The sequence below is a fragment of the Zophobas morio genome, unplaced genomic scaffold, assembly GCF_036711695.1.
Source record: "Zophobas morio isolate AGI-343-1 ecotype UQ-CSIRO unplaced genomic scaffold, CSIRO_AGI_Zmor_V1 ptg000030l, whole genome shotgun sequence".
Taxonomy (NCBI): domain Eukaryota; kingdom Metazoa; phylum Arthropoda; class Insecta; order Coleoptera; family Tenebrionidae; genus Zophobas; species Zophobas morio.
Window position 1 is genome coordinate 7,128,186 of NW_026972135.1, and position 12,983 is coordinate 7,141,168.

Genomic DNA, 12,983 nt, shown 5'->3' on the forward strand with positions numbered 1-12,983 from the left:
AATAGAAAAATTGAAAAGTTGATTTTTCGTTTTTAGATTTTCAAGTTCTTCGATATTTCTATTTTTCAATTTTTCGGTTTTACGATTTTTTTGTTTCGATTTTTAGATTTCTCGATTTCTCAATACATATTTCAATTTTTCGAATTTTTAAATACATATTTTGGAAAATGAGGAATTAAAAAACTAAAAAATCGATAAATTGACAAAGTCCAAAACTGAAATGACGAAAAATCTAATAATTGAAAAACCGAAAAGTCGAAAAATCGAGAAATCAAAAAATCGAAACATCCAAAAATTAAAAAACTGAAACATCCGGTAATAGAGAAATTGAAAAGTAGATTTTTCGTTTTTAGATTTTCAAGTTCTTCGATATTTCTATTTTTCAATTTTTCGGTTTTACGTTTTTTTTTGTTTCGATTTTTAGATTTCTCGATTTCTCAATACATATTTCAATTTTTCGAATTTTTAAATACATATTTTGGAAAATTGAGGAATTAAAAAACTAAAAAATCGATAAATTGACAAAGTCCAAAACTGAAATGACGAAAAATCTAATAATTGAAAAACCGAAAAGTCGAAAAATCGAGAAATCAAAAAATCGAAACATCCAAAAAATTAAAAAACTAGAACATCGAGTAATAGAGAAATTGAAAAGTTGATTTTTCGTTTTTAGATTTTCAATTTTTGAATTTTTTGATGTTTTGATTTTCAGTTCTTCGATATTTCTATTTTTCAATTTTTCGGTTTTACGATTTTTTTATGTTTCGATTTTTAATTTTTAAATACATATTTTGATTTCTCGATTTATCGTTATTTCATGTTTTTTTTTGTTTAACTTTTCGATTTCTCCATCTTTTGATTTTTCGATTTCTCGGTTTTTCAATTTTCCAGTTTTTCGTGTTTCGATTTTTCAGTTATCTAATTTTTCAATTTTTCGAGTTTTGATTTTTCCATTATTTGCTTTTCGGTTTTTAAATTTTAGATTTTAAAATTTTTTGAAACCGAAAATCGAAAAATCGAGAAGTCGAAAAATATCGTAAAACAGAAATAACCGAAAATCGAAAAATCCAAAAGTTAAAAATTGAAACATTGAATAATCGAAAAACTAAAAAATCAAAAATTTTTAAAAATCGAGAAATTGAGAAGTTGAAAAATCGAAAGATCTGGAAATCGCAACACCAAAAACCTGAAAAATCTAACATTTAAAAATTTAAAAAATGAAGAAATAGAAATATTGTCATCTGAAAAATCGAAAAATCTAAAATTAAAAAAATTGAAAAATTAAAATATAGAAAATTTGGAGACTGGCAAATTGAAAAATCATAAAATTGAAATATCGAAAAATTGAAAAATCAGAAGATACAGAAATCGACAAAGTGAAAAATTGAGAAATCGAAAAGTCGAAAAATTGGAAAATCGAGAAAAATTAAAGAATCTAAAAACTGAAAAATCTCAAAACTGAAACATCAAAAAATGAAGAAGTCTAAAAATTGAAAATCGAAAATCCAAAAAATTAAAAAATTCCAAACTGAAATCAGGAAAATTTGGGAATTCTAAAAATTGAAACATCGAAAAACCAGAAAATCGAAAAATCGAGAAATGAAAAAATCGAAACATCCAAAAAATTAAAAAACTGAAACATCGAGTAATAAAGGAATTGAAAAGTTGATTTTTCGTTTTTAGATTTTCAAATTTTTATTTTTTTTTAATTTTTTGATGTTTCGATTTTCAGTTCTTCGATATTTCTATTTTTCAATTTTTCGGTTTTACGATTTTTTCATGTTTCGATTTTTAGATTTCTCGATTTATCGAGATTTGGATGCTTTTTTTTTGATAAATTTTCGATTTCTCCATCTTTTGATTTTTCAATTTCTCGGTTTTTCGATTTTTTACTTTTCTAATTTTCGGTTTTTCGATTTTCCAGTTTTTCGATGTTTCGATTTTTCAATTATCTGATCTTTAAATTTTTCGATTTTTAAAATTTTCGAGTTTCGATTTTTCCATTATTTATTTTTCGGTTTTTAAATTATAGGTTTTAAAATTTTTTCAAGCCGAAAATCAAAAAATCGAAACATCCAAAAATTGAAAAACTGAAATGTCGAAAAAGTGAAAAGTCGAGAAGTCGAAAAATACCGAAAAACATAAATAACCCAAAATCGAAAAATTGAAAAATCAAAAATTGTGAAGTTGAAAAATCGAAAGATCGGGAAGTCGCAACACCAAAAAACTGAAAAACTAACATTTAAAAATCAGAAAAATGAAGAAATAGAAATATTGAAGATCTGAAAAATCGGAAAATCTAAAATTTAAAAAATTGAAAAATTAGAATATACAGAAATCGAAGACTGACAAATTGAAAAATCGAAGAATCTATAAACTGAAAAATCTCAAAACTAAAACATCAAAAAATTAAGAAATCTAAAAATTGGAAAATTGAAAATTCAAAAAACTGAAACTTCGAGCAATTAAAAAATTCCAAACTGAAATCAGAAAAATTTGGGAAATCTAAAAATTGAAAAATCGAAATATCGAAAAACAGAAAATCGAAAAATCTAAAACTTGAAAAGCGGAAAACTCGAAATTTTGAAAAACTGAAACATCCAAAAATCAAGAAATGGAAAATTCGAGATGTCAAAAATTCGGGAAATCGAGAAGTTGAAAATGAAAAATTTAAAATTAACAACTACAAAAAATTAAAAAAAAATGAATTAAAAAAATCAATAAATTGAAGAATTTAGAAAAATCAGAAGATACAAAAATCGAAAAAGTGAAAAATTGACAAATCGAGAAATTAGAAAATCGAGAAAAATTGAAAAATCTAAAAACTGAAAAATCCCAAAACTAAAACATCAAAAAATTAAGAAATCTTTTATTTTTTTATTGAAAAATCGAAATATCAAAAAACTAGAAAATCGAAAAATCGAAAAATGGAAAATTCGAGATGTCGAAAATTCAGGAAATCGAAAAGTTGAAAATGAAAAATTTAAAAATAACAACTACAAAAAAAATAAATTAAAAAAAAACGATAAATTGAAGAATTTAGAAAAATCAGAAGATATAGAAATCGAAAAGTCGAAAAATTGGAAAATCGAGAAAAATTAAAAAATCTAAAAACTGAAAAATCCTAAAACTAAAACATTAAAATATTAAGAAATCTTTTTAGATTTCTTAATTTTTTGATGAGTTATTTTTTTAATGAAAAATCGAAATATCGAAAAACTAGAAAATCGAAAAATCTAAAAAGCCGAAAAGTCGAAAATTTGAAAAACTGGAACATCGAAAAATGGAAATTTCGAGGTGTCGAAAATTCGGGAAATCGAAATGTTGAAAATGAAGAATTTAACATTAACAATTACAAAGAATTAAACAATTTTAAATTCAAAGAAAAATCGATAAATTGACGAATTTCAAAACTGAAATGACGAAAAATTGGGAAATTGAAAAACTGGGAAACTGAAAAATCTAAAAACTCTAATAATCTAAAAGCCGAAAATCAAAAATTGGAAAAAAGCGACAATTCAAAAAATCGAAACATACAAAAGTTGAAAAACTGAAACGTTGAGAAATCGAGAAATTGAAAAGTCGAGAATTCGAAAAATAGAAATACCTCAAAAATTTAAAATCGAAATGTCGTAATATCGACAATTGGAAAATTGAGAAAAATTCAAGAATCTAAAAACTGAAAAACCCCAAAATTGAAACATTAAAAAATTGCGAAATCTAAAAATTTGAAAATCAAAAAACCGAAAAATCGAGAAAGCGAAAGATACAAAATTTAGAAAATCGAAAATTTGCAAAATTGGAAAATTGAGGAACCAAAGAACTAAAAACTCGATAAATTGACAAAGTCCAAAACTGACGAAAAATTGGGAAATGGAAAAACTGAAAAATCTAATAATTGAAAAGCGAAAAAGTCGAGAAGAATTATAAATAACCCAAAACCGCAAAATCGAAAATTTAAACAAAAAAAATTGGAAAATTTGAATTAAAAAAATAGACAAATAAAAGACTAAAATATCAAAAAATTAAAATTTAAAAACTTGTAATTTTGAAAAGACGAAAAATTGGGAACTCGAAAATCTGAGTAACTGAAAAATCGAAAAATCTAATATTTGAATAGCTGAAACATCGAAAAAGCGAGAAAACAAAAAATCGAAACGTCCAAAAATTAAAAAACTGAAACATTGAGTAATAGAGAAATTGAAAGGGCGATTTTTCATTTTAGATTTTCAAATTTTTAATTTTTTTAAATTTTTTGATGTTTCGTTTTTTCGATTTTCAGTTCTTCAATATTTCTATTTTTCAATTTTCCGTTTTTACGATTTTTTTCAAATGTAAAACATAGTAGCCTTTGCTTAAACGTCATTTTGTTAGTGACAGCTTTTCTAATGTCGTCCTCGACACCCCTTGTTCCAGTTGGAAGAAAACCAGCGCACAGTCCAAGGCCTAGTCACCCCGCAACGACTCCCCAACGTCAACCGCTCCATCAGCCCCAAATTCATCGCCGTCACGGGCACCGAGAGCGAGGACGCCGTCAGCGACAGCCTCGGCGACTCCTCCGACAGCTACAGCAGCACTTCCTACGTCTCGGCAGTAGGAAGCCAAGAAGATTTCACCCTCGTCGACCTCCACATGCAAGTGAACCGCCTCATCATCGACTCCCCCATGCTGATGTCCAGCTACGTCACCCACTTAAGCCAAAGCAAATGCAGCAACTGGGGCGGCCAATCCAAGAACTCCGACCAGTTCTCCGTACCCCTCTTCGAGAAAAACCCCGAAGGTAAACTAGTGTACGTGGGCGCGCGATTCGTACCCAACATGGAACTGTCAAGCGAGGGCATCACGTCGTTGAAGATGGTGTCCAAGTCGGACCCCGTCGTTAATAATAAGACACCCACGTCGCCTTTTATCCACGTCTGGGACCAAGAGGACGTGGACGACCCGACGTCGTTCCAAGAGGAGGAGTTGTTGAGTAATCAGACAGACGCGGGGTCTAGGACTCTGGTTATTGTGAAACTCAAGGGTGACTTGGATATTATGATCAGCCCGCTGCTTCTAGAGTCATTGCAACGCTTCGTAGACGCTTTGACTCCCACCGTGGCCAATTTACACCCGCTCACTGTAGTCAACCACCTACACACATCCTGCGTCAGTCAAGTCGAGTCCGCCAATATTTTAAAAACCACAGAAAATATAGCGAAGCTGTGTCAAACCCCTACTGGAGACGCTCCAGTCAGCGACGGCATCTACGAAGAAACCGTCAAAACCCAGCTGCAAGCCGCCATTTTCTTGCCAAAAGTCAACGTGACCTTGTTACAAGTGTCCATAGTCGAGGAAATCATCTCCTTCTCTGCTCTAGACAACATGAAGGACTTGACTTGTGTGTCTTTGTTTTCGGTTTGCTTCGACAACGTCACCGCGAAGCTCCACTGCGACAAGCAAGCCAGAGAGGTGTTACAAAGGTTCAATCGACCCGCTGTCGTCCAAACCGGGAGCAAAAAGGGCGCAAACAAAGCCAAAATCTTGCTGGGTTTGCAAACCAACACTAACGCGGACATCATCCAAGGCGAGCCTGTGTTTATCGAAAGTTGTGAGAAACAGCAGCAGCAGCTCGTCGTTTGTCTGAACGTAGGTAAAGCGCATGCGCAGTTGAGGCGACTGCGGAACGAAAGCTCGATCTTGGACGACGCGATCATCACCGCCATCCCGAACTACAAGTCCAAGGTTTTATTCACGCCGGCCAAAGTGGGGCCACAGTACCGCGGGGTGGAGTACTATTTGCAGCCCCCACCTATTGAAAGTAGCGTAAGTTTGTTGATTTTAAGGCTCCGCCACACAGTCATTAAAAAATGCCAAAATAAGGCAAAACGCCAACCCATTTTGCGCCTTCATTTTAACAGTTGAAGAGCAGGACGATACATGTACGTGCTCATGACATAAAAATCTTTAAGGAAGAGTCTTGTATTTTTTAAAAACGTAGCAGTTTTTAAAATAAAAAATAAAGTGCGTAAAACCCGAGCGGATTTTTAGCGAAAACTATAACTCGGTGTGCTTTTAAAAAATATCGAGGTGATAGAGAATTTTTTTCTACTTTAGGCGCCATTTTTCGTTTTCTGTTAAAATTTTACTTCTTTTAGTTATTGTAAAAAAACTGCAAAGCATTTTGGGCAAATTTTGGTAAGTTTAGGCAACCCAAAATATTAGCTGAGGCGGTAAGCTGTAATTAATGGCCCACACAATAGAGCACCTTTTAAATACCTTCAGCTTATTTGACCACCCTTTGAAGTACCTGACAATAGCATTAAGAAGGATATAGGCGAGTAAAATTTTTACAGAAATATGATGACATTTCTACGTTGTTGTTTTGATTTGATTCCCCCTTTTAATTAAATGAATGATATTAATTAAATGGAATTTTATTATTGGAATACATTTATTCAAGCTATATTAGGATATGTCTATGACAATATTCCATAATTAAGCAATATGACAATATGTGCAGTAAAGCAAATAAAATTGCAGCTATAAATTCCTAAGAGAGGAGTACTTATACTGCACAAATGGAAACGGGTACATACAAACTGGCTGACGCGGTCGGTTTTTTAATCCGGCGCCGAATATTGAGTTGTTACGTTGGCTCCGACAGTACGAAAGGGAGAGATAGATTTTATGATACCAAAGAATTTTCAAGCAGGAATTTATAGATAGCAAAAAGGTGTAATCGCATTGCGTTTTGTGAGTTTGGTAAGCAGAGTGCTGACATCCCTGCCTCTATACACTGCATTTAATAATAATAATAATAATAATAATAATTTTTATTGTCCAACAGGTTACCCTAATGACAGGACAAATCTAAATAATTACTTACATGAATAACCAACACAAAAATTATAACAATAACAAAAACATAATTCCAAGTATAAACTAATTTGAATAAAATATATCAGCTACATATCTATCTGCACATCGACACATTGTAGTAATTGGCGAACGACGAAGGATATTAGTTCGGGCGGTGGAGATATCAAAGGTGTTAACATATCTCGATGCAGGCCGAGGGACATTAAATCTAATCTTAATAAGCATTTAAATATTAAACAATCACAGGAAAATATCATCATCAATAAAATCATATTAATAAAATAAAAATAATAACAAAGCAAAGACCTCTTCAAAGCATAAAATTCAACATTTTACACTTATTGCTAAAAGAAACTTAACGTTAGTCTATAAATCTTTTTTCAGTATATATATATACATGTTTTTTTTGTAATTGTAGCACCCAAAACGTATGTTCGTTGCAATAGTAGCACCCGATTTTACAAAGTGGCACCCGACTTTGGGTGCCAGTTTGTTTTTAAATGGGAGTCGGCTCATTAGCGTCATCTGACATCGAAATGAAAAACTACGAAATTTCGTATTGGTGCCACTTTTACAATATATATTTCCGCTTATATTCCACTAGTTGGAAGGTGTACTCACCAGAGGGCGCCCTTGCATATACAGATTTATATACAGATATAATAGCACCACAAACTGGCACCACTATGTACTTGTATCAAACTGGCACCACTGCGTTCACGGCATTTACAGAGTATTCGTATTCGCCGTGAAGTTTTTCGTTGAGTTTTAATTGTGAAACATGTATTCAAGAAGTAAAAGATTAGTTCATCTGAGAATACAACAACTTATAAATGGAAGAATATCGTTCTATTTAATTTCATATTATCTTAAAAATCAAATTTCCCTTAAAATACTTTTTAGTTCTTAATTATAACTACATATATGCCATAAAGTAGAAAATTCTAAATTTTTGAAATACAGCCGGTAACTTCTCAAGTTTACAATTAATCAGATTTAGTGGAAAATAGATTTAAAAAAAACTTTACGTTTTATAAATTTACAGTACCATGACTTCTAAATACTTTGCAAGACATTTACAAAGACAGAGAGAAAAGTTAAAATAATATTTAATTTAGATAAACAAAGTTGGAAAAGAAAAAAAGTGTTATCTGTATAAAGGACGAAGGAAACTTATAAAGCACAGTTTGCGGAGAAAATAAGTGGCTACAGTTTGAAAAAATTAATGGAAAAAAAGCAAATACTATTAATTTTAAAAATACAGCATTGGAAGAAATTGAAATCGATCTGGAAAGATGAAAATGACGAAGAAGAAAATACAGTTATTAGGTTTTCGAATTAGTGACCACACGACTTGGACCGGAGCTTAGGTTTTTGGGTGACAATATGCTAGAAGAATTACTGCTATCTAAAATTATTTATACAAAAGTTCAAAATTTTTGTATGTACGTATCTGTGAGGTGGTGAAAGATGACATTATTTTAAGAATGTCACAAAAATTGAATATATCGTTTTTGATACAGTAAAAAAAAATGGTTGAAGGTTACTTCGACAAAACTTTCCTGGTCGTTGAAATATAGTCCGACAAATCCCGATCCATTAAAAAATTGATGTTGCGACGTTAGGTTCGTGCAGTGGTTGGAAGTAATAAGTAATGAGTAATTGTAATGCATTACTTTTAAAAAAATGTAATAAGTAATTGTACCGAATTACTTTTTTTGAATAATTCAGTCACTTCTACAATTACTTACCCAAATACTTACCCAAATACTCAAAAATATTGTTTTGTTTTTCTCTGCGAATCATTTACTTAACCTGCTGGGTTTATTATACCTAGATCGTCCCCACAAACAGAAGATTAACCCAGTAGGGAGTTAAAATCTAAAAGGAGTTTAGCCATAATATACATAAGCTCTTCATCATTTTAAGGGTGAGCTAAAATATATTGCAGCATAAGGAAATTCATATACAGTTCTGCCCAAGTTTTTCCCAAAAGTATACGTCCGATTGTAATAAACTTCACACCGTTGAAATGTGCGTAAAAAACCCTACCCACAGTGCTTTTCCGTTTTTTAAATTTTGTAGTCAAAAAAAACTACAACGCATTAAAATTGTGGGGAATATGAAATTATCTGGTTTTCGCTATTTATGGATCAATTTTAAATTTTCAAAAAGGTACATTGGTAGAAATTGTATTAAAAAAATCCATTGCGCTTTACAGAAATAAAATATCTTAATAAACAGAAGCAAACAGGGGCAGAATATTTAAAAATTGTGGCCAAACAAACTTTAGGCCATTTTTCTGGTCCACTCAAATCTATAAGAAGTAACCCATAGAGCCCGTCCTTTTAAACCCCTCATAATCCGACCATAATATTTTATGAGAGTGTCCACCCTCTAAGGTTTTCTAAATTTTATCTGTAAGTCACAACTCCAAGCAAGAGGCAATTAAAGACAGACTTTTAAGTTTACATTATCTTGTAGCCCCCTTCTAAGTACTTGGGAACACCCTTTTTGTTAAAGATTAGTGAACTAATATTTACGATACATTTGCAAACCAATAAGATATTTTGAAATCTCCTACCAATGCAAATTTTTGTTTGTTCGTTTGTTGTTGCAGCTGGCATCGAACTTTTATTGGTAGCTAGAGTGGAATGAAATTAGGCGCAAAAGAATTGGCTCTTCAATTTTTAGTAAAATATGTAACATGTTGCCCCACAACAGTTCCATCTAGCGCCGCAGTGGAAAGGATGTTTTTAAGACAAAACGTCGTGCCTTAAATGACGAAAATTTTGAATATCGGTTATTATTGAATTTAAATTATGAATATAGTCTTCTTACATGAAGTACTTATTCGTTTTATTTTATTTACTGATGTGGATATGCAACAAATGCGTTAGTAAAATAAATCATTCACTCCCTTTTTCATTCTAACATGTTTTTTCTTGACCCTTTGGAACCATACAACAAACATCTAAAATAGTGTCGATCAAAATTTTCAAAGTGCAAAAAGTAATTGTTAAAGTAATGCATTACTTTTTAAAAGTAATTGTTCCAATCACTGGTTTCGTGATAACCTCTATAAAGTAAAAACCAGTGGCGTAATTAACATTAGGCAGCCTCTGCATCGCAGATAATCAACAGGAAAAAATGTAGATATTCTCAATTTCTCAGTACATGCTTACTCTCAACTGCCTATATAATTAGACGACTAAAAAGTTTAGATTACAAGCATCAGCTCTTAAAAGAAAATTAAACTGATTTTTTTCACTTCAAAGCAGAAGAGAGGACTGATTAATAAATTAATCACATTCAGTTTTTTGCCAAAAACACAATACATTTGAAGAACATTTATCCTGCAAGATTATAAGATGATGGACAAAGTTTTATTGACGATTACCATGCTTCCAATAAACTTAAGATATTTTCAAGATTTCACAGCATTCAGCTTTTACAATTTAATTTGTAAAATATTTTTAGATAATTTTGAGTTTTTTTCAAAAATCTGGGTAAATCAAGGGTAAAAACACGGATTCATAAATTACACATGCAGGTGCATGTCATTTTATATAATTTTATTCGGCAGAATTGTATGATATAGCATCATGATTTTCGGGGAGGTCGTAAATCAGTAAATTTTGAGTAATCATTTATCTCCGGAGCATTCGGTTTTGCAATTTCAAAGTTAAATTGTAAAATACAATTTTTAATTTTTTCCCAAAAAATCTGGATCTCTAGCGTAAAAAGTCAACACGGATTCTTCAATTACACATGCAAGAGTATGTCTCTGTCTGCTGTCCCCATTTTTATTAGACAGATAATGTCCGAAAGTATGGGGCAAATTGTTGTCAAATTCTGTATTTACATTAGGAAGATCATGTGGATGGTAAAACGTTAACCAAAATTTATCTAATCATCCCCATTAATTGTGTGGTGACGTCACTTCCAAATGGTACATAGCAAATGGGTTTTAAATTGTATTAAATAAGAAAATGGTTTATGACGCCGTGCTGAGTTTTTACCCGAAACCTCCAGATTTATTAGAAAAAATATCAGAATTATAAAACAATATTTTGAAATTTAATTTTGAATTTGCAAAACCGAATGCTTTGAAATCTTGCAGCTATTTTAAAGTTATGATAAGCATAATACATTTTTAATCAAAATACACTTGTTTATCCCCCCAAAAAATTCCTGACGTCGGCTCAAAATTTTTCCGAATAAATCCTATTTAAAATGTCCAAATATGATGAGTCTATACTTGTGATTTATCGTTCCATTCATATTTTTTGAATTTGCTTATACAGGCTAATTAAAAAAAAATCAATGAATGATCAACAGCATGGTAATTTTTTTATCAAAATGTATTTGCTCATCCCCCTAAAAAATGTATATCGTCATCTCAAAATATTGTTGAATAAATTCTGTCTTAAATGTGCAAAATATACGTGTGATTTATCACTGCATGAATATTTTTTAGATTTCCTTATAACGGGTGTCTCAAGAAAATTAATGACTGAGTCAATTTTCTTATTGATTAAATCAAGAATTGTAAAACTGGATACTGAACTGAATAAGACGTTTTAAATTTATTGTAAGTATGGTACATTGTTAATCAAAATATGTCTGTTTATTTCTCTCAAAAAATTGATGACATCATCTCAAAATTTTGCCGAATAAATTCTACCTAAAATGTGCAAAATATGATAAGTTTTTACTTGTGATTTATCATTGTATTCATATATTTTAGTTTTACTTAAAGAGGTGGGTCAAAAGAATTAATGAATGAGTCAATTTATTTTATTGATTGAATCAGGAACTGATCACTCCATTTTCTCAGAAAATTTTGGGAATTCAATACTGATTTTTTTTAGTATTACATTGCACCAATCCAAATTGATATACGTCTCGTTGTTTTTTCTTGCACTGGTAATACAGGAATTTAAAAATAAGAGGAAGAATTATGGTCGGAATTATATATATGAACAAGCATTTCTTTGTTGTGTGTATTGCGAGTAAAGATCTCAACAGTCTCTGACAATGATTTTATTAATTTATTTTAAAACACACATTTGGCTTTTTTCATTTCTTATGACAGTAAATTAGGTTAAACCGCATATCAAAAATTCTCTTTCAAGGGACTTTATGCTAAAAAAAGGTAGGAGGTGCTATTTAAAAAAATATCGATGACGTCATACACCTGTCAAATATCGCTCAAAACTTTTGAAACTAATATTACAAAATGGCAATTTTTATATACCAGTAGACGTGTTTTTGCGTTTTTACTTCTGGAACGTAAGCTAAGAAATATTGTTTGTTTTCTTTCATAGTAGATAAATATTTTAGTTCCTTACTCTGCTCTACCTGCAAGCTGGGATACAGTTCCCCCGCTGACAATAGCAGTAATAAAACTAGTTACTACGAGCCCTAACAACTAAATATTGGGACAACAAAAATTTTTTATAAAAAAATCACCAAACTTTTTAACAAAAATGTAATTTATTTTAGATAATTAAAATTTTAAAATTACTTGGTTTTGCAAAACTGTTAATGTTTACAGCACAACAAAAACTGATTTCTAACTCAAACAGTGACATAAAACTCTAAAACAACGTAACATTTTGTGACACATAAATATTGGAACACAGCAAATTCAGTACCTGGTCATATCTCCTTTTGCCTTAATAACTGCAGGAATTCTTGCCATCATACTTTCAACTAATTTTCTGCAATACATAGGAGTTGTTACGGTATGCTATACTCGCTAAATTTCCTGTTGAAGATTGACAATCGCTTGTCATGGATGATTTCCTAAATATTTTTTTATTTCACGCCATACCGTCTATACAAGATTAGGATCTGGGGTATTCGATGGTCAGGGCAAACATTTATATTATTATTCTTTGTAATAGGTGTTGTAGGTGTGTAACTTGAAGCATCATCCTGTTGAAAAATATAAATATCAACAGGATAGACTGCTTCAGTAGTTGTTAATATTTTTTTACAAAGGCTCTTGACATTTGTTTGAATTTGTAATTTCCCTTCCATGAACGTTGTTAACTGGTCTTTAAATTCCGTTAATAGACATGCACCCCCAAACCATTTTTCCGCTTGCAAACTTG

At 30.9% G+C, this 12,983-nt stretch overlaps 1 protein-coding gene across 6 annotated transcripts in view; it reads left to right on the forward strand.

The window, feature by feature from the left end:
- Tweek (tweek) overlaps positions 1–12,983 on the forward strand; it is a 108,105-nt gene that overhangs the window by 46,374 nt on the left and 48,748 nt on the right. For all 6 annotated transcript variants that reach the window (XM_064069071.1, XM_064069072.1, XM_064069073.1 and 3 more), the window contains one exon: positions 4,417–5,805. In XM_064069071.1, the coding sequence (XP_063925141.1) occupies positions 4,417–5,805 (1,389 nt within the window). The remainder of the gene's footprint in view (positions 1–4,416; positions 5,806–12,983) is intronic.